This window comes from Ptychodera flava, chromosome 20 (genome assembly GCF_041260155.1).
Source record: "Ptychodera flava strain L36383 chromosome 20, AS_Pfla_20210202, whole genome shotgun sequence".
Taxonomy (NCBI): Eukaryota; Metazoa; Hemichordata; class Enteropneusta; family Ptychoderidae; genus Ptychodera; species Ptychodera flava.
Genome location: NC_091947.1, coordinates 8,174,361 through 8,200,829, shown reverse-complemented (window position 1 = coordinate 8,200,829; position 26,469 = coordinate 8,174,361). Strand labels below are relative to the sequence as shown.

Genomic DNA, 26,469 nt, shown 5'->3' with positions numbered 1-26,469 from the left:
GTATATACATGCCTGGTACTACTGCAATGAAATGTCTGTATCAAAGTATATACATACCTGGTACTACTGCAATGAAATGTCTGTATCAAAGTATATACATACCTGGTACTACTGCAATGAAATGTCTGTATCAAAGTATATACATGCCTGGTACTACTGCAATGAAATGTCAGTGTATCAAAGTATACATGCCAGGTACTACTGCAATGAAATGTCTGTATCACAGTATATACATACCTGGTACTACTGCAATGAAATGTCTGTATCAAAGTATATACATGCCTGGTACTACTGCAATGAAATGTCTGTATCAAAGTATATACATACCTGGTCTACTGCAATGAAATGTCTGTATCAAAGTATATACATACCTGGTACTACTGCAATGAAATGTCTGTATCAAAGTATATACATGCCTGGTACTACTGCAATGAAATGTCTGTATCAAAGTATATACATGCCTGGTACTACTACAATGAAATATCTGTATCAAAGTATTGAGGTAACATATGTTTAGCTTTGGTGCATGATGGAGGTGGAGGCCATATAAATGAAAATACCTACATTTTGTAATATAATCCTTTTTGGAAATCCTGATATATTTTGTAGCCTGAAAGAAAATAAGGATGTAAAATCAGTGTTGTAGTTTACAACATTTTTTTCTCGCTAGGTGTACCCTTGACAAACTAAACCATGAAACCTTTGGAAACAGCTTTCATGTTATTTATTGACAGTGTCTATCAAGAGTTTTCTGCACACCCATTTGCCAACTTATTCAAAGATATTCCATTGAAATGCCACTGCATGTTTCCTTTACAGTGTTTCCATCACTTTTGATGGAAAAAATTGGCAGTTTATTCTCCACTATCCTTATGGATGAAAAAAATCTTGTGACTCTGATGTCATGGTAATCATCCAATAGCTGGTCATCCCATCTCACCAAATATGGAAAAACCATAACCAAATATGGAAGGCAAAAGTTCATTCATTACCTATGAGCATAAAACCCAAGTTAGATCTCAAAATTTGGCTCACATATTCTATCATTTGCATTATAATAAAAAGATATATGTGAAAAATGTAATATTGATAATATACCCGACAAAATGTTTTTAAAAGTTACTTATTTTCTGTTTCTGGGTGCATATACTTCCGTTTTCTGTTTAGCATTTTTGGACATGCAAACAGGGATATCAAGGATAGCTGTACTGATTAGTATGTAACCCAAAAAAAAGTGCCATGACGAGTAGGTTCTGAAATGACACACGCGGTGACCAGAAACGATCTTTTTTTGGCCTAATGGACAACAGTGATACTCAAAAGTTTGGTGATCTATTGACAACTTGTTTCATTCTCAGGGTTGTATGAAAATTTTGATAGTCGCCATGAGAACGACCACGATCTTTTCAGCACGTCGAGACTAGACATACTGTAGCGTCGGGTGATACCCTGCGCCGATGTCCTCGTGCATCCTTTGCAGTATTTTCGTAATAATCTCATATTATGAAAGTTCATTAGATATGCAAATGAGCCATTAGTTTATCTAAAAATGCTAACACAACTTTCATGAATGTGATATCATAGTATCTCAAATGTACATGTTTCGTCACTTTTGATCAAGTCAGCTGCCTTCTTGGCTTTATTTGGCGCTATAGGATTCTCTAAAGACTTTACTGCAGAATATCTCTTTGATGTTTAACTCTAGCACGGGACAAGAAGCCCTAAAGGCGCAAGGTCGAAGGCTACTTGCCCCTAGACTTCCAAAAAACTCAAATGTCTCTTTGGTAGGAAGCAACCACCCGACGCAATATGTCTCTTTAGAACCGTATCATTGTCATGGCCTATAATTTAAGGGTACTCTTCCCCAATAAGTGACATGGAAGCTTCATATGGTTCGACGGGTAGATTCCATTGCTGTTGGACTACTAGTCTTATACAGACTAGTAAAGACAAAAGCAACACGATAGAGGGCGCTTCACAAATGAAACCGTAGATTGACGTTTCTTTGTGGATTAGAAATAACAACAATAACGCTCAACAATACTATGTTGCCAACTCTGCCCTAGTCTGTAGAAATGTGAACGGTCAAGATAGTCAGAAAAGTTTACTTGAAGTTTGCCAGTAATTCCATTTAAGATCCTTTTCAACAAATTTTAAGTGACATTTATTATTCTTGTGCATAAACCGTTTCGTATTTTCAACAAAGTTCATTTGTACAGTATGACCACCACACAGCCACACTTTCAACCTTTCTACCTCTGAGTCTGAAAAGTCTAGTGATTTCCTTCAATGTACAGGATACATTTGAATGTAGATTGGATTTGCTCTACATAATACTATATGACTACCAGGCAGTTGTTGTGTGACAATTTGTGTCAAGCCTTGAACCAATCCAAAAACATGATTCCATCTATCTCTTCAAAGTTGGCTTATAGATATGAAGTATGACTTCCATGTGCAATGAAATTTATATTTAAATGTTCAGTGGGCATATGCAATTGCGTTAATAATTGCACTTTGACAGCAAATGTCAAATGAACAAGAAATTGTTAAATAAGGTAGTTTTATCCAAAATACTATATTACGCAGCTACTGCTTCCCAATTGGCAAAAATGAACAAATTCCCAAGTTTCAGAAGTAGAACACACTTCTTTCAGGTAAATTTCCACAACTGTGCTTCATATCTGAGCGGCATCTTGCCAAAAGCTTTCCTACAGTACATATTGTTTAAATATGAGATGTAAGTTAAGCATGGTAATAAACAAGTGTCAAAGTTGATGGTGGTGTACAATAGTGTGGCATGGTACCGAATGAAGACACAGGGATCACATAGGTCTTTGGAGGTCAAAAATTTTTATTTGTTTTTATCAAAATCAAAAAGTCTATGTGTACAAAAGTTTTAATTCCCACAAGTCCATCAATCCTGATCAGATCAGAAGTTTAGTTTTCATCAAAATATTTATAAACTTTTATAAATACCAGATGATTAAATCAAATAATCCCCACGATTCCATATAACAGCAAAACAAAACAATGTATGTACACATTTTATGCAGATTCAACACATTAATATTTTGATTGCCCTACTTACAATGAGCAACCATGAGCATCATAAATGCAGCACTTAAAATGATGAATTACAGACAGGATAAAGAAAATTTTAGTACTTGATATCCGCCTGAGTATAATGGAAACGAATCTTGTATAATAACATCAAGGCTGTATTCTAGATGAAACTATCTGGTTTAGCAAACTTAGTTCAATGAATAGAGTGGAGCATAGTTATGAAACTACAAATCATTTTGTATCTCCATTTCTTTAGATCTTGCTGAATCACTGAACTTTGCCAGACAGATGAGAGGACTGGACTCGGAGGGTATTATATGAGGGCCCTCCCACCCTTGATGTGTTGGAGCGCCCTCATGTGATGGATCTGACAGTATAGGATGGCGCTGCTCATAAGCAGAATGAGCAACACACTCTCACTCTCCTGTATATTCTGGTTTTGTCACTATAAGCAGCTTCATGGAGCAAAACTGACCTGATTTCCTTCAACGAAAACTGACTGCCAATAAATATGTACAGCCAAAAAAAGATACCCGGTAATAAACAAAGTCGAGAACACAAAAGAAGATACATCTGGAACAAAACATATTTACATAATTTGGAATAGACTATTTTTTGGAGTTGAATCCTGTATGCATCTAGAATCAGTGCGCCCTCTATGCCACTGTGATATACCACTGATTTTATCTAGCATGTTCTCTTTGAATCAGAACACTTTTACATGTCACATGCACTGGATATAAATTTTCTGTAATTTTTACAAGTGACTTAAAATGATAAGAAATCTTAGAGGGCGCCTTGTAAAGAATAGTCTCTTTAAACGTCACAAAAACAACAACATAAACTTATTATTTCTTTTTATAAGTAGACTTTCAAAAGTACTGAATCTTTCATATTTTGAAACTTGAAGTCCCTACATAAATAATGTTTTTTTAAAATCCCCCTTGATGCATAAGTATACATGGATAATAGTATGAGAAAACACAATTGTTCACATCTTTGTTATTAACTTTGACGAATGCTGCATTTCACTTTTGCTTTTTACAAGAGTAATACATCCCTTTAACACAAAAAAAACATAGATGATCGATCACAACACAAGTACTGTAAAGATAATTTGCCAGGTCATAAGTAGAAGTTGCAACAGCTGCGTTGAAATAAGTGCACTTCACGAAAAAAGATTGTCAGAAAAATTACGAAACATGCCTGTGTTGTAATGTACCTTTTCAAGTGCAGAGTGATGCACTATGGGAAGCAGTTACTATTTCATGTATTTTTGTAGCCATGGGCTGCTACAATGTTCTTTTACAAGTAACATTATGATCTGGCTCTGACAAACTAACTCAAATTGAATCAAATTGATCACAGTGCCCTCTACGTGTTTTCTTGATTTACAGCGATGCCATATAAGTTCAGAAGCACATATCTCTGCACTCTCTTGTAGTTTTGGAAAACAAAGATTTCTGATTGTCTTACAGATTTGAAGTCAGTAAAGCCAGTACCATCTTTACTGAAAGGAGTACTACCACTTTGTTTCAACTCTTTTACCTTTTCTAACAGACTATCAAGAATCTACAGCAACAACAATATGTTTCACTAACTTGACTTTTACCACATTGTCTTTGTTAAACTTTGTGAGCAATATTTGCACAGTTTCCCAAGTTAAGCAGTCATATAATGGCCCTGTCGCACCTTGAAGACTAAGCTAGCGTATGCCAATGTATGAAAAAATTGGCAAATACGCTGTGTGTACGTCGAATATGTTATGGGTAACTTTTGCAGAAGTTAAGAGCACGCTGAAGAATGCTTGTATTTTGTGAGTGCACAAAACTTTTCAAGGTATGCCAGCGTATGGCTCATATGTCCCGCCCACACGGACCATAAGTTGTAGGTAGATTATGCACTCATTGACACACATTACTTGTTACTAATAAGTCCAAATGCGTTAAGACAATTGTCTACCGTACCCATAACGTATTTTTAATCTATGAGTACATTATGAATACGCCATGTATATGCCAAAAATTGAAAAAGCCAGCGCTTAAGAGAAATTTTGGTGCATCGGCATACGCTGGCTAAATCGTCAAGGTGTGACAGGGCCCTAACGTTTATTCAAGCAATCTCCTGCCAGGTTAAAATTGTTTATAAAAATATCATTAAGTCTCTCACTTTTTTTAATTCTTCTTAAACTTACATTTTAAATATTGCATGCTAGGGTATTTGCTTATACCAATTTCATGCATGATTTTTTTTTTCTCTAAGATTTTTTATGTAAATATCAGAATAAGTATTTCATGCTTGGATACAATGTGAAGAGGTGAGTGATGTCACCATTGATGCATCTCAAAAGTCACTGAAATATTCAAGTCCTTGGTTTACTATATTGAGATGAATTCTTACATTCAGAGAAAATTGCCAGAGACATCACACCGCACCGTATCTTGATATGCTTCTGTATCGCGAAAATCTGGGTTTACTTCTCACGCAAGCATATAAAACAAAGGAAAGGCCTACAGCTATTATGACAGCAAAGAGAATGAGGAGGACATAGTACGCTGATGTTGGGATTGGTTTCGTCATGGAAGGTTCATAATCGGTCGGTATTACATTGGTGGTATTGATCATGAACCCCAGCGACCATCCCAGTGCGGATCCGGCAACCTGTTGGGAAAAGTGATACATCCTGCTTTAGGAAACTCACTCCAGTGGCCCATACCTTGCTATACATTGACCTAAGTATTAAGTACTGCTTAGAAAGCAATGGTATGTAAACCATCATGGAGAATAGAAAGGACTTAAAATAAAGTAAAAAAGATTGAATTTTCCTGACAAAATGATCTCCAAAGACTACACTTTGATGCAATGGTGGAAATATTGCTTTAGTTCACACATACACAGAAAAAACTGAAGCGATGAATGAGTTTACATAAAGCTTCAGCTTCAGCAGTAATTGCTCTAGCTACTGCTACAGAGGAATCCCTCACGGATGTTACAAAGAAAATTCCAACATTTTAATTTTACTGAGAAAAAGTACGCCCAGATAGAAAATTCACACTGTTGTTTTTATACAAGAGACAAGACTCCACATTAACAAGTATAGGTCCCTCTTCATAAAATTGAGTCTTTGATGCAAAATATGGAGTCAGCATGAAAACTGCTAAGGATGTGACACCACTGAACTTGTCTCTCTCAACTCGTTTATGGAAATCTGAACGCATACTTGTACTACATATGAAGACATTAATTTTGTTTATGAAACTTACATCATTAGCAAACTCGAAGTCCCAAGTATCTTCAGTGAAGTGGTATGAGTTTGGATCAGTTAAAAAGGCAAAGATAAACTTTGCTTGGAAACAGTATGCTGCCAGTAAGGATTTCTGCTCTGTTGGCATTACTTTCACCTAAAATCAGAGTTTGAAAAATCATAAACTTATGATACATTTCATGACATTTATTGCCTGCTATCTGCAGTTTCAGCAGCCATTTATGACTGACTACTGAAGCAACATCAACGCTTTACAGACCTTTGGGCTGAAGAAATGTTTAAAAAGGTGCGTTAAGATTACTTCCTTTGTTACGACTCTCAAAAAATACAGTGATATTCAAGTCAGCGGAATCAGTGTGCATCAAAAGTCCTACAAATGAGACATTCTGCCGTAAATTTTTTGTAAAAAAAATTTGCAATAATATCATCATTTTGACCGACACACTTCACTGCATCATTTTATTATCCTTTCAACTGAAGCATCCTTCTCTAGATACATCTTACGGAAGCAATATTGATGGAATAATTTTCATTTCTGGTTTGATAGGAGACAGTACTTCTTGAGCAATCAAATTATGTAATTCTCACAAGACAAAAAAATAGTGACAACATCACTGTTCGCTCCCATATAGTTATCAAAACAAGTTAACAATTGTATGAAACATGGACATACATGTACAGACAGACTGACATACACAGACTGGCACAGAGTGATGACATTGACCCCAAGTGTGCCTTGGCCCATGGAGAGTGATAAAGATATAACAAACAGCTGAATGTAATGATAAAATAGTTAAGTATAGGCCTATACAGGCACTGAGAGTGAATATGTTACAGCAATTTGATTAGTTTCTTTTCCTTTTCTACTTCTGTGATAATCTTTAAGACAATCAATCTGCAAGGCACTTTATGTATTGACAAATATGTTATCTTTTACAAGCACACAGTAAACTGTTCTTGATTTTTCATTTACAATATTTGACATGGACTGAAATACATAACATGCAACCAATGTTTACACTTTGCCCATACACCAGATACATGGAGAAATTTCAACATAAAATCATTACTCAGAAAACCCTATACAGGGAAAAGTAACATTGTTTTCTTCCAGAACAGCTGGTGCATCCACATCTGGAACAACTTACAAACTTAACCAAGTACACAAGGATGATGACACAAGAGATAAAGTTAAGCTGTGGTGAACTTGACTTTTCCTTTCAAAGCTTAGCTGCTGAAATTGACTTTTCCTTTCAAATCCTACCTAACTTGACATCTTAAACTAAAATACACTGCATGGTTAATTACGCACAAAAATACATCGGGGTGGACCATTTGATAAGGGATGGTGTCTGGAAGATTAATGAGGTACATTATCTTTTTTATCCGATCCATTGTACATTCTTTTTTCCCCACTCTCCCACCTTTTCTTTTTGTCAAACCTTCTCTGGCTGAATTTTTTATTGGCATTTGTTTGGAATTGTGTCAAAATCTGCCAGGATTTTTTTACTGCATTTCAACACCAAATAAAGTTAACCATATCAAATGCTTACTAAATCACCACATTATATACTCTTAATTCCAGTAGGTATAAAATTACCAAAAAAAATCTTAAAAATACAAAATGAAAGATATCCCAGTAAAACTGACAGTTTCGCAAAGTTGCCCCAAAAATTCAAAATTCCGGATTTCAACTTAATTTCAATATATCTTATTAACAAAAACCCTAACAACCTGTTTACTAAATATCAAAGCAATCAGACTGGTAAATTTTGAGAAACAAATTTTTTGACCAAAAATGAGAAAAATTGCCCCCCAAAATACAAAATTGCAGATTTCATCCTAATTTTAAATATATCTCATTAACATAAACCCTAGGAACCTGTACACAAGATATCAAAGCTACCAGATCACAAGTTTTAGGAGAAAAATTTTTTGACCAAAAAAAGCAAAAATTGCCCCAAAAATAAAAAAAAATTGCCAGTTTCAACATACCTTCAATACATTATATTGGGATTAATCTTAGATACCTGTATACCAAATATAAAAGCTATCAAATGAGTAATTTTTGGATAAATTTTTTTTTTATCAAAAATTAGGAAAATTGCCCCAAAATTACAAATATGACAATATCAATACAATTTGCACAAGTATGACTGAGGTCATTCTGAGGAACATGAATATGAAGTTTCATAGCAATCAGACGAGCGATTTCAGAGAACAAGATTTTTTGACTAAAAACTGAAAAAATACGCTAAAAATACAAACATGCAAATTTCATCCCAATTTTTGCACACATACTTTAGAATACCTAAAGAAATCTGCATACCAAGTTTCAACCAAATCTGACCACTGCTTACTGAGTTTTAGCCATTTGCAGGATTTTTCCTTTCCCCCCCCTCATTTGCATATTTTTGGCACTGACATGTTCATTTGAACAAATTCACATCTCCACCCCTAGGTGCACCTGTACACCAAATACTAAGACAGTAGGTGCTACGGTTTAGGAGTTTTTGATGTGGACGGACATACATACATACATACATACATACATACATTACATACAGACGACATTTTTCCACCTTATATGAATACCTCCCATTTGCATATATGCATATGCATATTATATGGGAGCTAAAGACATTCATCAAAAATCTGCATCAATGTTAAAGAAAGTTTATAGATACTCACCTGATCCCAGGTCTTGGTACAGAAATCATTCATAGTACTGTTGAAATCTGTCAGGCTTGCATCATGACTTAAATTTAAAAAGTGAGTTGTGTAATAAAAAGTACTGAATGCCTGAAACAAGAAGCAAAAAGAAACACTGATGTAGACAGTGGCAGAAAAAATGCTTCAAAAATAATACATACTGCAACATTACTAAATTTGTAAGATAATTTTCATTGGTCCAGAAATAGAACAAGGATTCACAAAATCTGGAGAACGGTCTTATATTCCTTGTCCCGCCAAGTTCAAATGTCACCATTTCGTCAAGTTGGTTAAAACCAATGTGGCATAGCATGTCCTGTATGTGACATTTTAACAAGTCATCGTTGATGACACAGTCCCCACATCATCACATTGTGTGTTTGTTGGTTGATCAGATGTATATGAGTGAGCAGTAGTCGTGTTGATTCATTTCCCAAACCCTAAAGAAACACTCTTAAATGAACTTACAAAATATTTTCCATGGACAGGAGCTTTGAAAGCCTCCTTGAAAGTACTTGTGTTGAACAACTTGGTCACTTCTTCAGCACATCCCTTCGGATCACTGCTGCCCTCTATGGTGAAATACAGACTACTTGCATTGTTGTCCAATGCAGCTGGCAGTGTAACCTCTGACCCCCAAGCCTTGACAGCCTGCAGTCCCTTGCTGCAGTACGCATCAAACAGGTATTCTGCTGAACGGTTTTCAGAATGGCCCGACGGGGCACATGGGTTTGTGACAGTATGGCTGCCATTTGAGTTCTGAAAAGAAAAATTTGCCATCCAGATATCAGAGATATGGGTAAAACATAAAACATATCTTACATTCAAAGTTTACATCGCATCCATTTCATTCATGAGTCTTACTTGCTCCCACCTGGTCGTCGTTTTTAGAGTACTGATTTTTAAAACCAACAGAGGTAAAAGCTTTCTATCAACAGGGTAATTGTAGTATTGAAATTATATTTCCATCATTTCACCATCGTACTTTTTCCATGGAGTTTATCTGTGTGCTGCCTGGATTTTGTGTTTTTAAATGGTCATATATTGTCATTGATGTACATGTGGTTGTCATTGCTGCAATCTAATTGCCTAAATTATGAAGAAAAAAATTGGGTGAGTTATTGATTGACTGACATTGGTCTGAGATGACAGAAGCCTTACATCAGCTTAGTGTAACTTTCAGATGTACCATTGATTCAAAAGAGTTATCTTAGACTCAATTTTTATGTTTACATATTACACGTATTGATTGGTACAAGACTGACAAGGAATTTCTAAATTGCCTCCCACTGTTCAGAAATCTTAAAAATTTCATTGTGGGCAAACTGAGTGATCAATATACCTGGTTGAACTATGGGCAGAGCAATCTAGTGTTGATGGTTCCAATAGTAATAGTGTAGCGCCCTCACACAGCATAATTTGCATAACTTTCTTTCATCTGGTTGGAATATTCTATCCAGAACTGGGTTAATACATACGTCAGCCCATACTGTCTTCCGATAATTCTATTATCACCCATTTGAATAATTTTTACAGCATAACAAAAATTAGTTATAACATACCTTGGCAAGATTTGCAAGGAATCTCCTTTCAGCCTCTCTGATTCCATAGCAAAGATAACTGTGGGTGTAAACCGTGTAACCGTCACCATAGAGTTTTAAATATCTAGTGTTCTCCTTTGGCACCACAGATGGATTTTCTGGCACAAACGTTATCTGAAGCGATGCCCCGCCCATGTCCAGGGCCCCAACTGTGTATTTGACTGGTGCTGATAAGAAACTTGAAAATAATGTGGCAGGTCCCTGTGTACAGGAATAGAAAGACAGGATGTCTTTAAGGTTATTGCCCTCTGTCTAATTTACCAGTGGGATGAACTGTGCGTTTAGCAGAGTGACAAGGAAATAAAAGTGATTCAAGACTCTGGTTGGTTATCAGAGAAGGAAAAGGTCATCACAGGAGGTCAGGAAAAGGTCAATCAATGTCAGATGTTCGCTCACATCACAGTAAATGGTTGTGTGTGCAGAAACAACTGCTGAGGTTTAAGTATTCACAAATATCAACTGACTTGGCTGGATATGCACTTATAATACTTTGTACATACACTGTGATACAGCACTTTACACAAGTCTGTCATCCTCACTTTCCATTGTAGTGTCACTTACTCCACTGACATGGCTTCCCTTTTGATTGTTTTTCTCTGAAAGATTTTTAATTTTGTTCATTTTAGAAGAACAAACCACATTCCTAATCAGCATTCTAGGAATCTTTTACAAACTGAGTAAAAACACAGAATGTTAAGACAAGACAAACACTGGCTCCGGCAGGACACATGATGATGAAATCCGATCAAAGAGTGATCAGCAACACCCTAAACATTGCAGATCTATTATGCATTAGAAAAGAGCACATAATGGATAGGACATGACAAAAGTGTAAACATTTGCTCGGTTTCTTGGCACAACATCTGGCGAATCACGCAGACTTATAACTGACCTTAGAGCGATAGATCAAACACTTCATTTACCCAAGGAAATTTTTTTGAATGGATAATATTGCCAGGTTGTACTGGAAACAAGATTTATAGCAACTGGTGAAACCGTAAACGAGACACCTAGATCTTCATATGTTGGTATGGACAGCAGAGCATGGAAATCGTGATAGGTCATGTGTGACTAGACTTGAGAGGGAAGACAACCAAGTCTTTGTTTCCTGCCATACTTGTTGACTCGGCAGATCGTCCATGTAGCCGACACGAACACGAAGTGTGTGTTACCAGCTACCAAAAACTATGAAAAATAGTAAAGAATGAGCTACAAAATCACTATCAGTTTTACGTTGCAGGTAGAATAAGTCTGTGCCTTTGTAAAAAATACTAAAAAAATAGTAGAAAGTGAAGAACCAGCTGAAAGTTAGTTGAGGAGACCTTGACTGCATATCATTTGCATCTCATTGTCGGCTACATGGACTGTGTGCCGTTGACTCAATAACTCATATCTGCGACACAAAGTACAGTTCCCTTACACTTATAGGTACCCAGGTAGGAAATTAGGCCTTTAGAACTCCTGTTTGGTTTTGTTTGGATATATCATTCACACCTGTCCAAAATCATCCATTAAACTGTCATACACTGCCAATATTTCAATGATTAATTGTACACTTATGAACAGAAAATAAGTTGCCAGTTTATATGCTTTACAGTTGGATCACACCCACTGTGAATTATTCAGAGAGCTTTTTTAAGTTAAATGTATCCATGAATAAAACATTGATAGCAGACATGTCTACAATCAACACGAGGTGTAATGTCAACATAAATATAAATAAGTGAAACGAACGTAAAATATACAAAGGAATGCTCTGAAGGGAGCAGACAGTCTACAGAAGGGCCCTTCCTCTCACGGTGACTTGCTGGACAGCGCCCTCTACAGGTAAGAGGTACAACACATGCAGGTGCTGCCACACTTGAATTCCTCAAACTCACATTGAATTCTTGGATAAACATTTGCACTGAAAACAGACTTCCTTGGGCATTGTGAAGTTGGAAAAGCAAACTGTATTGAAATTCGCAACATGGTATTTCGAATTGATAATTTACTGGTGAAATCGTGAATTGTGAACTGAGCAAATGTCTCCTCCAGGAATGCTAGATTATACATGGACAAGGAGAGAGTTGCTGAACGCTAAAGTCAACTCTGGACACAATTATTGACATTGTACCCGAGCAAATAGATCAGAAATGTACACCGGAAAACAGTAGAATTTGTTTAAACTAAGGTTTAAAATTACAGAGTTTGCATATTTTAAACCTGCGATGACATAAGATGAAACCGGCACTTTCTTTAGCCTGGCACTTCCGTTGACTGATCAGAAGACAAAGGGTGAAGAGACTATATTTTTAATTGAAGACTTTTACCCATCTTCTCATCAATATGAAGTACAAATTTTTACTCCACTGTAAGCGTAATCTCTGAAAATATTGATACCAAATTATGCGGTGAATCGATGTAAAATGGCAAAGCTATGGGTGTTTTCTGAGTTGGTTGAGATTTTATGCTTGACAAAGTTAACTCTGACATTGTTTACTTTCTTGCCTGGTTCAATAGTTTGGAAGTCTCAAGTGATGCATAAGTCTGGGCAAATATTTGACTCTTTTCAATTACTTTTTAAAATGAGATTCAGATATTCAAAAGCTGCTCCAGAAAAAATGGCGTACTGCTGCAGAAGTGAAAGTGTTTTTTGCTTTCAGTTTGTGCTAGGCTCAAAATGAGAGAGGGGTGGAGGGCTGCTATTGTTTTACGTCACACCTACCTTGGCAAAGTTTCCAAGGAGATAGTTGACGGTAACCCAGGAGTAGGATCCTTCTTGTTCCCCTGATATGATGGATACATTGAGAACCTTAAAAGGATACGAATCCAACGTTGTATGCACCGATGACAAGATAGCATTGCTCACCGACTCATTTTCCTTTCTGATTTTACAGAAACAGAGAATTAAAATCAGTATAATTGTGGCTGTAGAGAATCAAGATCTCTTAACAAGTCTGTGATTTTAATTTAATTTTGAATTTTTTTAGTTTCATTACTTTTCTCTGACTGACTTCGATCAGAATATGAAATGATGAATAATCAAAATTGTTGGGAATTTTTCGCAATAGAACTAAGGGTTTGCACTATCTTTTCCAAGAAATAATTATCATGCCAGGAGTGTGTGTAAAGCCTTTGGTCGTTTTTACATCTTTTGACAAAAAAGATTACGGAAGTGCCCATGAGGAATTCTTTTTTATTGGATTTCATTCACAGATTTGACGGAGTGGCCAGCCTCACTGTCAATGAAGTAGTCTACCTCAAAAAATAGAATAAGACCTGCTGATAAGGTGGACTAGAATATGACATGGCATGTCAACAACCTGTTGTGTGCATTACCATGGTGCACAGCAAACATCATCAAACTGAAAGATTTTACATCAAAAATTTCACAGGTGTGTATCAGCATTAGGTAGTGGGGACGGAGGTACGGAGGCAAGCGGACAGAAAAGAATCTAGGCTAACCCACAGTATGAATGATGTCTATCCCCTTACTTTAATACTTTGTGTGAAAATCTCCATTCTCACATCTTTTAGATTCTGCGTGTAGCTAACTCTTTAACCCCAATTTCCTAATTTAGAAATCCAACTTCCCATTATAAAACAATAGGGAGATTCCAAAATGGGTGAAGCAATGCTGTAGTGATTTAGACAAGATGTCATCTACACTGCAGAGCATGTTTTTAATGTTTGATACTCACTCCACCAATCTCATTCCGGCAGTTGCTCCGAGCATTAGCAGCGATTCATTACGCTCTCCCTCTGGGATGACTGTCATTGCTTTGCTATCCATACAGGATTCCAGGGACTTCCCAGCACCGGATGGGTTATCGGTGTAGTTCGATATCCCTCCTCCTATGGTCCAAATCAGCAGATGGGAAAATATCAGTATTTTTTTTCCATTGATACACAATTTGTGAACTTGAAATTTGGCTACTGACACTCACTACTATCAGTATTGATGGATTTGTTGTGGCCCTAAAATGCTGCAAGTCATTTTTGGAAGCTGCTTGAAAAGGTCAGGTTCATCAAACTTGCCTGCTCATTTTCAACTGAGCATAACTAGTTTGGTTTTGTTCATTACTCAGATCAGTTCAAGATTTTGTGATAGAATTACGAAGAAAGAAATCACAATTTTCATCTTCGTATTAAATATACTGACTTTTAAAATATTTAATCAGCACACCTTAACCTTAATGTGATATACCTTACAATACACTCACTTTGATCCAAATTAAAAATTCAAAACATTCACACAAAAATTACACAACACACAATGCATACTACTCTCTATTTGCATATCACCCCAAAGGAAAATACACAATGCCAAAACCTAGCACCATAACATAGAGAAAACTGTATCTAGTTACAAAGACACTGGTCTTTTGAAATTTTTCAACATATGCAATTCGTTAACTGTCATACAAATGTCCACATACTTCTCAAGTGTATGATGGATTTTTTTTCTAAACTTCAAAACTATTTAGATTGGCCTTTTTATGCAGTTATCGTCTGATTTTAAGGTTTAATCAATAACAGACCTGTGCTTTGTAACACTTCACTGATCATATTCAAACTAAAATGGCTGCCCTATATTTCTTTCAGGTCTTGTCCAGCCACTTAAAATCAGTTAACAGAAATGCGAGAATGAAGGCCCTGTTTTCAGTTTATTTATAGAAACAATAGATCTTGCCCCCATAGCAAAACACAAACAGAGTCATTCTGATTTCCAGCGTATTATCTCAACCTGCTCTAACCCCTCTGCACCCCTCCACTTCTCAATGTGTAATGTGTTTGTCTGACTGAATCATTGAAAATGATGGGTTATACCAATTGATGGGGGTCAAAGGTGCTCTAGAGTGTACACCCGTTAAGTATGGCTACCCTCTTGGCACAAATAACAACTTTTTTGAATGAACTTTTTTGAGATGCAGATTTGCAGCTTCACACTGCTGAATTTATTCATTCGATTGTGCAACAAAATGGGCAGTAATTTTCCTTATTCTCCTAGGCATAGTAAAGCATGTGAAAACTCATAGAATTTTCATAACACCAAAATGAACGACTTGACTCAAACCTTTACATTGTAAACATTTATAACATAAATAAATCAATATTACAGAGATGAGTTATCTCAAACTTGCTGGACACTGATGTGATAAGCAAAACCTATAATTTAGATACACAAGACATCGTGTGTGTTTAAATATCATTCGTAATTTATAGCGACTTGGTTGAAAGATTGTGAAACATTTTGAGGATAAGTAAGTATTTTTTAGTGTCGCCATGGTTGAGTAATCAGAGCTGTTGCCCGAACGGAAATGATGTCACTAGCAGCATTGTACGGGCACCTATTGCCGGCCACTGTGGGCTACTTGTCATTATACAATTGCCTGATTTTAAAATTACAGTTTAATGAACCTAAAAGTATATCAGAACCATCCCCATTCATCGACTGCTCTTTGCACTTCTGAGTGACAATGGTGAGAAAAAATAACAGCTCTTTCTGACAAATCAGCAGTTTTATATGGGTTAGAATATGTGACGTCTGAGGGAGACCGGACAACAATTTTCTTTCAATGCAAATTAATGCATAGAGGCAGAACGTGATACACACATGTGACCTTTCACCCCGGCCATTGATTTACAGGAGTGTTACAATGCATTATGTCTAAATATATGGGCAATTTTGAAGCCGAACACGTCAAGTAGCAAACTCCATTTTATCAGGGTTGTTGACACAAAAGTGCTAAAACGGAATCAAAACTTATAATTTTCCACCAGTGTAATATTGAAGGCAATTTTTCTTTCTGATTGTCTGAATTTCAGAGATCAATTTATGGGTTTGGCAAAGCTGCTTGATTCAGTATTTATTAGAATGTTATAAGGCCAGCAGTACTGTAGCAACAAGCTCCACCCCTATGCATACAATATTCAGAGTTATCAAGTCTTTCTCAAATAAAAAAAGTCCCAGCACACAATTCACGGGATACAATCTTGTGACCTTGTCTGACATAGTGTTCACTCTAAACATTTGCATAATACCCATGGCCTTTTGAGCTATAAACACCACTGCCATACAAAAAATAAACCTAAATGGTTCTGACTTAATATACAACTATCAGGAACCAACATGCCACTGATGGCAAACAGAAACCTGTGTGCTCGAAAAAATGTCTTGGACGCTGATAAATTATATACTTTTATCATCCTTCTGACATAAATGGCTTACAACACATTCAACCAAGAGATGTTTAAAAGAAACAAAAAAACTTTAAGGACCAAAAGTTTCATTGCAGATACTCTGAAATATAATCAGAACTATTCCTTCAAATAAACATTTCCAGATAAATTAACAGACCCTGACATAACAAAGAATAAATATTATATCGAGACGGAATTCAATAATGTTCAAAACACGAATGGGTCACACATATTCAACACGATCAGCCCGGCTGACAACATACCCTGCCCTAATTTTGTGTTAACTTCCAGTTTATCAGATTATGACCTTTGGCTGTTTTGACATGCAGAGCAATATTTCACACCAAGAACTCAATTCTAGGGATTCTAGAATTATGGCTTTTGAAACAAAAAATAGTTGTGTGACGTGTTTGTTTGAGTATGGTACACAATGTCCATGGAACTGGCAAAGATACGGTTCGCTTAGAATATATTTGATTTTTTTGTGTGATCACAGATGCAACTGAACATCCCAAGGTCAGGGCGTTACCCTCATCTATTATGGTCTGAGACGTGACAACCTGTAGGGGCCGACAAACTAAAAATCTCTGGACCTTGTAAAAATTTTCAAGAGGAAACACACGTCAGAGGTCTTCGGCTTAATTTGCATCCTTCTAAATGCTAAAGTGTCATGTATACTGACAGACAGGGGCACTTTCAAAACTTCCAGAATTATTCGTAAAATAAACCAAACAAAAAAAATCCACAAACGAAATAGTATCAGAAATTTAAATGACTAGATAGTACATTTATCAGCTGGAAATCTGGAATGACGGATACATGGTAGACAATTTTATCTATAGTTTGGAAAACTGCCAATTTCACAACTATAAAAAAATTTAATTTCACAATACCCACCCATGGAACAAATATCACACGAAAATTTGTTTACAAATGATTTACAGATGTAGTTTCTATAAGCATTCCTATGTCGCTGGAAAATAAAACTTTTGAGTGTCCATCCATCCAATTGAGGTCAAATTCAAATAAATTACAGATCACTGACATCTAGAGTATTTTTCATTATTGAAGCCGTAAATTTTATTTTAGGCATTGACGATACAGTTTCAGTGCCTTCCTTTAATTTCCTGGCCTGTCCGTTAGATTTGAAAGGAAGCTCCGGTATTTTCCTGCTGGTGAATCGGACACAGAAATCCAGTCATGCAAGTTACCCAACCAACCGGATTAAATATTTATGTCAACTTTTGTTTACACGGGAGCGATAACCTGGTCAGAATTTATGTTGCCCAGTTCAATATTCCACTATGAAATCTTTAAACCTGCGGATTGGAGGAGTACAGACCGTGGGCAAAGTGTATTACTCAGTTATGCGTAAAACTGATAATTGTAATTAGTCTTAATTGTTTTGGTGCCATTTGCATGCCCTAATCAGTGGGCAACCTTGGCGCGACATTTACATATTCTTTCATTTTCCCAAGCATTCCTGCACAGTGGCTTGAAATAACTGCACTGAATGGCACAGTCCATTATGGATAGAGGGAACAACGTCGTGGTATGATGAGCAACAGTTGGTCTGTATTGCGCCATCTGCAAGCCACACGAGGTCATATTTTTTTCACAGGGTTGCCCTGGATAATTTCAAGACTTGAGTTTCCCCATCTTTTTGCGCTCAGTAGTATCAAAATTTTCATTAACTTTAATGATATAAATCATCATTAATTTTTTTAATCTGATCTGTTTCATCAAGAGAAATTATTGCATATTATGGACAGTAAGAGACCATACTAATAAACTGATTTACTTTGATAAAATTTACTCAAAATTATTGACAAGTCACACACTTTACACAACTTATACATTTATCAATACACCACTATACAAATATATATTTGATGTTTCGTATATACTGGCCTTGAAAATATGGTATGCATATTAAAATATGTTATGATATGAATAAAGTTCATCATCAAAAATGTACAAAATTATGTAACATGAATGAAGCTATTTTTGTTTAAACAATGATCTGGAAAATGCTACAGAACATTTTAAATTTTTGTGTACGAACAAGTATATAACACCAGATCCATCCGTCATTGACACAAATGTATAACACCAGATCCACCCGTCATTGACACAAATGTATAACACCAGATCCACCCGTCATTGACACAAATGTATAACACCAGATCCCTCCGTCATTGACACAAATGTATAACACCAGATCCATCCGTCATTGACACAAATGTATAACACCAGATCCACCCGTCATTGACACAAATGTATAACACCAGATCCATCCGTCATTGACACAAATGTATAACACCAGATCCACCCGTCATTGACACAAATGTATAACACCAGATCTATCCGTCATTGACACAAATGTACAACACCAGATCCATCCGTCATTGACACAAATGTATAACACCAGATCCATCCGTCATTGACACAAATGTATAACACCAGATCCACCCGTCATTGACACAAATGTATAACACCAGATCCACCCGTCATTGACACAAATGTATAACACCAGATCCATCCGTCATTGACACAAATGTATAACACCAGATCTATCCGTCATTGACACAAATGTATAACACCAGATCCACCCGTCATTGACACAAATGTATAACACCAGATCCATCCGTCATTGACACAAATGTATAACATCAGATCCACCCGTCATTGACACAAATGTATAACACCAGATCCCTCCGTCATTGACACAAATGTATAACACCAGATCCACCCGTCATTGACACAAATGTATAACACCAGATCCATCCGTCATTGACACAAATGTATAACACCAGATCCATCTGTCATTGACACAAATGTATAACACCAGATCCACCCGTCATTGACACAAATGTATAACACCAGATCCACCCGTCATTGACACAAATGTATAACACCAGATCCATCAAAACCAAAAACAAAGTAAGTGCAGCAACATTTCTTTCTCTTTTTCCCACTATTGAGGTAGCCAAAATATGACATACTGACAAAAAAGGTGCATTTTTACAGGATTGGAAAATTGGAAATTCTTTCAAAGAGTTTAATTTTGTCAGACAACCATACCACAGCATAAATATCTTATAATTATCATACCAACTCAGTGCTATATTTGGCTGATTTCTAATAAGATATCAATGGAGAAAAATAAGACAGTATCTCTATTGTCTGGACAAGCAAGCCCCTCTATACCTAAAATTGAATGGTAGAGTCCAGCTACATATCATGTTTATGTATGAGTTGGTTGAAGACAATGGAAGATGATGTGTTGACATAAAGGAGGGGTGGATTGAGTGAATAGAATTACAATTGACTTCCAAACATCTGTTACATTTCATTCTCACACTCACTTGGACATTTAGAATACTGACTTAAAAGCTTGACAATATCAGAGAAACTGAAAATCTGGAGAGAAGCAGCCCTTCCCACTTCAAATACATCATCTACAGTTGCAATACCATGAACTATTTTCAGAATTTTGTCAGAAATATTACTTGATCTAAGATTGGCCATGTCAATCATCAACTAAATGTTGTTTCTAAGGTGTGAGCAAAAATTTTGGCTGTGATCTGGTATTTGATTACGACAGCTAAGTCATGTGACTTCATCACTGCCAATGTAATAAAAGGTATTATTTTATTGGCCCATAAAAAGTGTTATCAACAAATTGGACCCCTATTCCGCCCTGCTTCTGTCAAGGATTTGATCATACTGTTTGCATATCGACATATTGACAGGAAATGTTTGTTAAAATGGTTGGAAACTGAAAAATGTTCCTTTAAATTTTCTTTCGAAGTAATGTAATGTTGGAACACACAAGACGATGACAGAATGCAGGACATTCTTGCATATAATTTTGCGGGATTCATTTAAAAACAATGGCAGTGGTAGTCTGGTGGTCTCAAAGGAAACACAAAACACACTTGGCTCTGTAAATTAAGCATGTTTATGTATATAAACTAGCCGCAGTTTAACAGTGACCTAGACTTGAAAGTGTCGTTAAGCACAATTTCAAAAAAAAATAAATGGTGTGTAATTAATATTTTCTGCAAAACATAAAACTATCTGGGGTTTTTAATGCACTCACAAATCACATTTGTAGTCCACATGATATGAATGACAACAGAATAGCTCTGATAAAGAGATTTGCAATTTTTAAGTTCAAGGAAACTGTTATGTGATTTTTTTTTCAATTTTCAACTTTCTTTCTGAGAGATTAGGTGCTTATAAGTCGTGATTTGGAAGATGGCTTTAGCAAATGTTTACATTACTATAGAATGTTTACCAACGTATGCTTCTGACCTTTCTTCACGATAATACGAAACACTTGAAAATTACTGTCGCTCAACTAAATCCCTTATGCATTTTATGGTTAGTGATAAACTTTGGGCAAAACCAGTCCTTGAAGCAAAAATCTGTTTGTAAATATTGATTGACAAAAGCTGTGAGAATGGACAGGAAGAACATTTCATACATGGCTGACACGTACTTCAATGTAATTCTACATCAAAACCAATAATGAACCGGGCAAAACCACTTGAACAGTTAGATTCACAGAAAATGCGCTACATATAATGAGCATCATGTGCTATCAGTTATGATGCAAGAGAGACAGCTTTACTGGGGAAATACAGAATCCTATTTTAAGGTTGATAACATGCTGATACATGCAAAACAATTGAAACACCATGAGAGGGCGGTGAATGGCAATGTAATCTGAATATTGCAGCTAACTTCAACAACAAATCACACACTTTAAGCTTAGTGGAAAATCAGACCGGAGTCAAATCTAACTGAGTTTCAAAAAGTTTTTAAAAATAATTTATGATCTTACATTTTTCATCATTCTTTCACAAAGCTGCTGGTCGTATCAACCACTTTGATTTCCAGAATGACTAATCTTGTGAGCACCAACACATAAGTCTGGTACAGGTGTCATTAAATATTCAACAACAACCCTTTGACATTTTGATGGGCCTTACCCAAAGTTACAGAATTCCTGCTATTAATAGTCGTGATCTGTCTTATTTCATTTTATACACTATTAACCTAACCTGTCTCTGCAGAAAAAACATTTTTTGAATGTTTAACATGTTTTAGTGTCTGAAAAATAATTCAAATATTCCTTGGAAGGAATAAAAACAGGACATTCCTTTCAAGATTAGCAGACAAACTGCAGTGGCTAAAGGTTACTGCCCATATTCTCATGGCTATATTGTAAATTTTTATGAGGATTTGTACAAAGAAAAATAAATGACTACACAGTACCATTGAGAAGTGAAAACGCAACACCTAAATCTAAATAAAGCTCCTATTACCATTTTGTAAATATTACATGGGAGCTTCAAATACAGGTGCAGAATAGAATAGATCCCATCAATCTATGTATCTATGATATCTTTCTAAGATTTTTGTCCTGTGTTTGTTTTGTTATTTTAATCTGATAGTAACAAATAGCAATCTAATGATCTAAACACTGTTATGGCCAGAGGCTAAGGTTATCACAGACCAAAGCAAACAAAACAGGAATTAATCAAAGTTAGTTTTTGAAGGATAGAGATACAGAGTTTTGGCAGCAGCAGAAAATTAGGGTGACAATTATGAATTTGAAACCTTATTGATTCCTATTTTAATCATCTTGATGATTCAAGTTTACAAACAGGATTTTTGAATCAAGAAAAATGTTTTTGAGGAGAGCTACGCACAAAGTTGAGGAAAATTGAGATAAATTGATGTATTTATCTGGAAATTAGGATCAACTGTTTGTGTCAACGTTGATATTTGACAGAATATAATTTTTTTAAAGTTCAGCTTACTGTACAAACTATTGGCTGAATTTATCTTGTACATTGCACATCACAAGGTCAAGCATAAGTCACTATAGATAAATCTGTTACTTGTTTATAGTTATGCGATGATACTTAGATCCTCGAAATCAATTTTTTTTATAAAAAACATGACTGTGAAAAGAATCTTTACACATTACTTCGTGAAAAAGAGAGCATTTTGGAGTGTTTGAAACGAGGCCAACAACTTTGTAATTGCTAATTTATTCACTGTAATCCTAAATGTATGTCTTGGCTTCAGCGTTGCCTTCAAAACTTAGCTTTGCCTCCTGATGGAAGATATGTCATACTTCCATGCAAGGAGCTGATTGAGACGAGATATTGAAATGATTCAAAATTGGCTGAATTTTCAATTCACATGCTCTTTTGTCACCAAAATTGAATAATTTATGCAACAATGGGATATTGCACAGTCAATGCGGACTCACTAGGTTGCATTTTTAGCTGTTAATTGTTGTCTCAAAAACGTTGCAACAGGTTTTGAACAATAGGATTAAGTCGGTTAACAATGACAGGAGACAAAAGACAGTATACAGCCTTACAAATTGTTGAATGATATATGCCAGGATTAACATGGCTCATGAAACCAGGCCCTGACAGGTCAGATTGGGAGTCCATTCAAATTATTCCAAAAATACAGACAGATAATTGTGTATTGTTCATGGCCTAGGGAATATTTATGGCTTTTGGAATCCATTGTTGTTACATAAACAGTAATGGCGCAGGTGTTATGATGATTTTTTACCTTGAACAAAAAATATTGCTTGGGTTGTCAAATTATTTTCTATATTACAGAACATTTTGCATTTTCCTGTAGAATCTAGCCCTGTCCATTTTTTTTGTTGTTGATTGTAAATGGTGAAATTATTTGCAGCTGACTGACTGGTATGACTCAAAAAGACAACAATTTAACAAGAATTTGCTTACAAAAGAAGTGACTTAGAGCCCGCATTCCTTGATTTGAAGCCACAGGAAATTTGTTGATGTGTTTGTCTCCACACCCTTTTCAGCTTTATTGTGATTCTGGGGCATTTTCATGGTCACAGACCACAGTGTAAGATGTTAAAATATTCCTGCACCTTTTTACAGCAGTTCAATACCTGAACATGTAAATTCTTGCACAATCCATGGCAGTTTTCAACCTGCCAATTGAAATAATAGATAAAGTACCAGACTATTATATTTCAAAAGTACACACATAAAATTATACCTCAAAATTGAAAGGCGTAAACTTTTGCTCACATTTTCTGTAAAGGAATGTTAAATCATCCCTTTCCAAAACATTAATAAAAATATAGGGTCAACGTGCAAAATTTTGGACCAGATAAACAAATTACCTATTAACAATTCTGTGTTAACTCCATGGGATAAAATTGATATTTTTGATTTTCACAAACATAAGCCAGTGAAAGTTTTAGTAATTCCATGAGTGTAATAATAAATCCCAACAAGTGGTAGATCAAATTAGTTTGAGAATCTGAATATCTAGACCGCGGCACATTCTACCTTATCCCTTTGAATGCCAAAGTCAATTTTTGTCTCCTTTATAAAATATAAGCCAGGCAATTATTTAAGCTCCAGACAGTTTTGATTTAGATTTCCCCAAGTCCCATGATTTTGATCAAAACCTGTAGCCCATGAAAAGCGATGTTAATGTGGTACAAAATTATCAAAATATTACAAAAAAATTCATAAAAAATTTGTACATGATTTCGCACTAAATTTTGGCGGGAAAAATAACAGCTCTCAAAGGGTTTACTAATATTGAATAATAATAGTGAAATAATTCTGAAGTCCTTTCACAGCAATTATTAATGATAATAATACTTTATATAATCTTAACATTTTCAAGTTTTCACACAGCACATTCATTAGGGTTTTCAAAATAGGAAATTTTTCCATCCATCTATCTACCGGTATTTATTTATTTACTATTTATAAGGCAATAAACTTTAGCAAAAGGAAAGTTCTTCTGTGACAAAACGTAACAACAAATACCAAATGCAGTGCAACACCAGGGATCTCAAATTTTGTTCAGTATTTGGTAATTTTGCCCGCTATGACTTCAAATAAATAACAGGTTTATTTTTCTTCTTTTCACTGTGCAATGACTTACATTGTAATAAGAAGGTTTGCTATGAACTGCCTGAGCTTTTGAAGAAACTGTGATTATATTCTTATGTTGGTAGAGGTGTCAAGATCAGTGACGTGACATTTAAATGTCATGAATAAGTTACTGTAAACTTTGATGATTTTTCCATTTCCAAACTCCAATACTTTTACTATTATCGATAGGCATTTGAGATACCTATATCAAATATGATGATTTGAATTTCAACATACCCTGCCAATTTTATAAAAACATCCACAGCTAGGACGGCACTATACCAGCATAATTGTGCATCGTAAACATGGCTAGTAACATTCTATTTTCCCTGGGAGAGAAATTTTCAATGTGACCTTAGTATGACTGGTGAACAGTCTTGGGAATTTAGTCAGCCAGTGATTTCGGTCAGCTGTGTCGGTCCATGTGTCAGCACAGTTAAAAAGACTTATACTGAGATGAAATATTGCTCACTTGCACTGTAACTTGTACTAAATATGCATTTTGTTTCTGATTTTGCCATATGCTGTGTCATGTTACAAGTACACTTCTACTATTTGTGATGATGAGGCAGACCCTGGTTATGTCACTCAGGCCCTGTTTTTTTAGCATGTGTGGGATTGGTCCCCATCATCTCCATCTGACAGCTGGTAGTCATTATTGGTTTTGATGGATCAAGACAACGGCTTTCGAGTAGCAAAGTCCTGATCTCCAATAATCATCAGACATACGTGGCCACTGAACTCTGTAGTCAGGTCCGGTCCCAATGACACGCCACCGACTTTCGAAAGTTTTGACCCGAGAAAAGTTTACATTAATAACATGTACTGCCATAAAGGTCTTCCTCAGGGTGTAAATCAGACCTCGCCTGAGGATACCTTTAACTGGGAATAAATACAAACGTACCACCTAAGATAATGTTAAACTGTGCTACAGCTTAGCATGGGCTGACTTACAGAAATTTCCAGAAATTAATACTGTACTCACAATATCAACTCAAAGAATTTAGAAATGCTCTCTGTTAGCAAGCAAACTGGTCACATTGTTTGAAAACTACTTACGTTTCTGTAATCATTGATATATTAATCTGATTCTGGTGGAACATAATTTTCTTACAGATCCCTCACTGTGATAAGCCTTTGTAAATGAATAAAAGTACTGATTCTTTTTTTGTTCTGATTCTTAAACAACTTGAAATTCAGAGACAAAATTCCAACACTTAGATAGGATAAATATCTCCAGAGTAATGTATTAAAACCCTCGTAAATTATTGATGTGATTACTATCACACAGTGAGTTACCTTACAACTTTTTGCTACTATTGAGGTTGGCCTCTTAAAATTTTTTCTTTAACGATTAAATTTTCATCATGATACGCACACTATCAACACATCAAATGTAGAACAGTTTAACGCAAATTATCAACCAGAGAGGTTAATGCTTATTGAAAGACAGGTTACGCTGTTATCGGAAAACCTTGCAAAACTGGTGATGTCAAATCTATCCAGCCGATAAGCCAATCTAAGGTTGTAGGCTATGAGATCTTTGTTTACCTTTTGATAACACCGGTCAACGTCCTTCCAGAAAACGTGACAGTCATACCAAAACTATCACCTGTTGTCAATATTTAGAAGAATGCAGGAGATAATTCATCGATTTTTTGGGATTATT

The 26,469-nt window shown here is 35.8% G+C and overlaps 1 protein-coding gene across 1 annotated transcript in view; it reads right to left on the bottom strand.

Moving 5' to 3' along the window:
• Positions 1–2,836: 2,836 nt before the first annotated feature.
• The window catches only part of LOC139119920 (ectonucleoside triphosphate diphosphohydrolase 8-like), a 36,957-nt gene continuing 13,324 nt past the window's right edge, over positions 2,837–26,469 (bottom strand). Inside the window, exons 6-12 of the mRNA XM_070683880.1 lie at positions 14,328–14,481; positions 13,352–13,511; positions 10,606–10,845; positions 9,512–9,802; positions 9,023–9,133; positions 6,330–6,467; positions 2,837–5,727 (exon numbers count right to left, since the gene is read on the bottom strand). Coding sequence (XP_070539981.1) covers positions 5,491–5,727; positions 6,330–6,467; positions 9,023–9,133; positions 9,512–9,802; positions 10,606–10,845; positions 13,352–13,511; positions 14,328–14,481 — 1,331 coding nt within the window. The 3' untranslated portion in view covers positions 2,837–5,490. The remainder of the gene's footprint in view (positions 5,728–6,329; positions 6,468–9,022; positions 9,134–9,511; positions 9,803–10,605; positions 10,846–13,351; positions 13,512–14,327; positions 14,482–26,469) is intronic.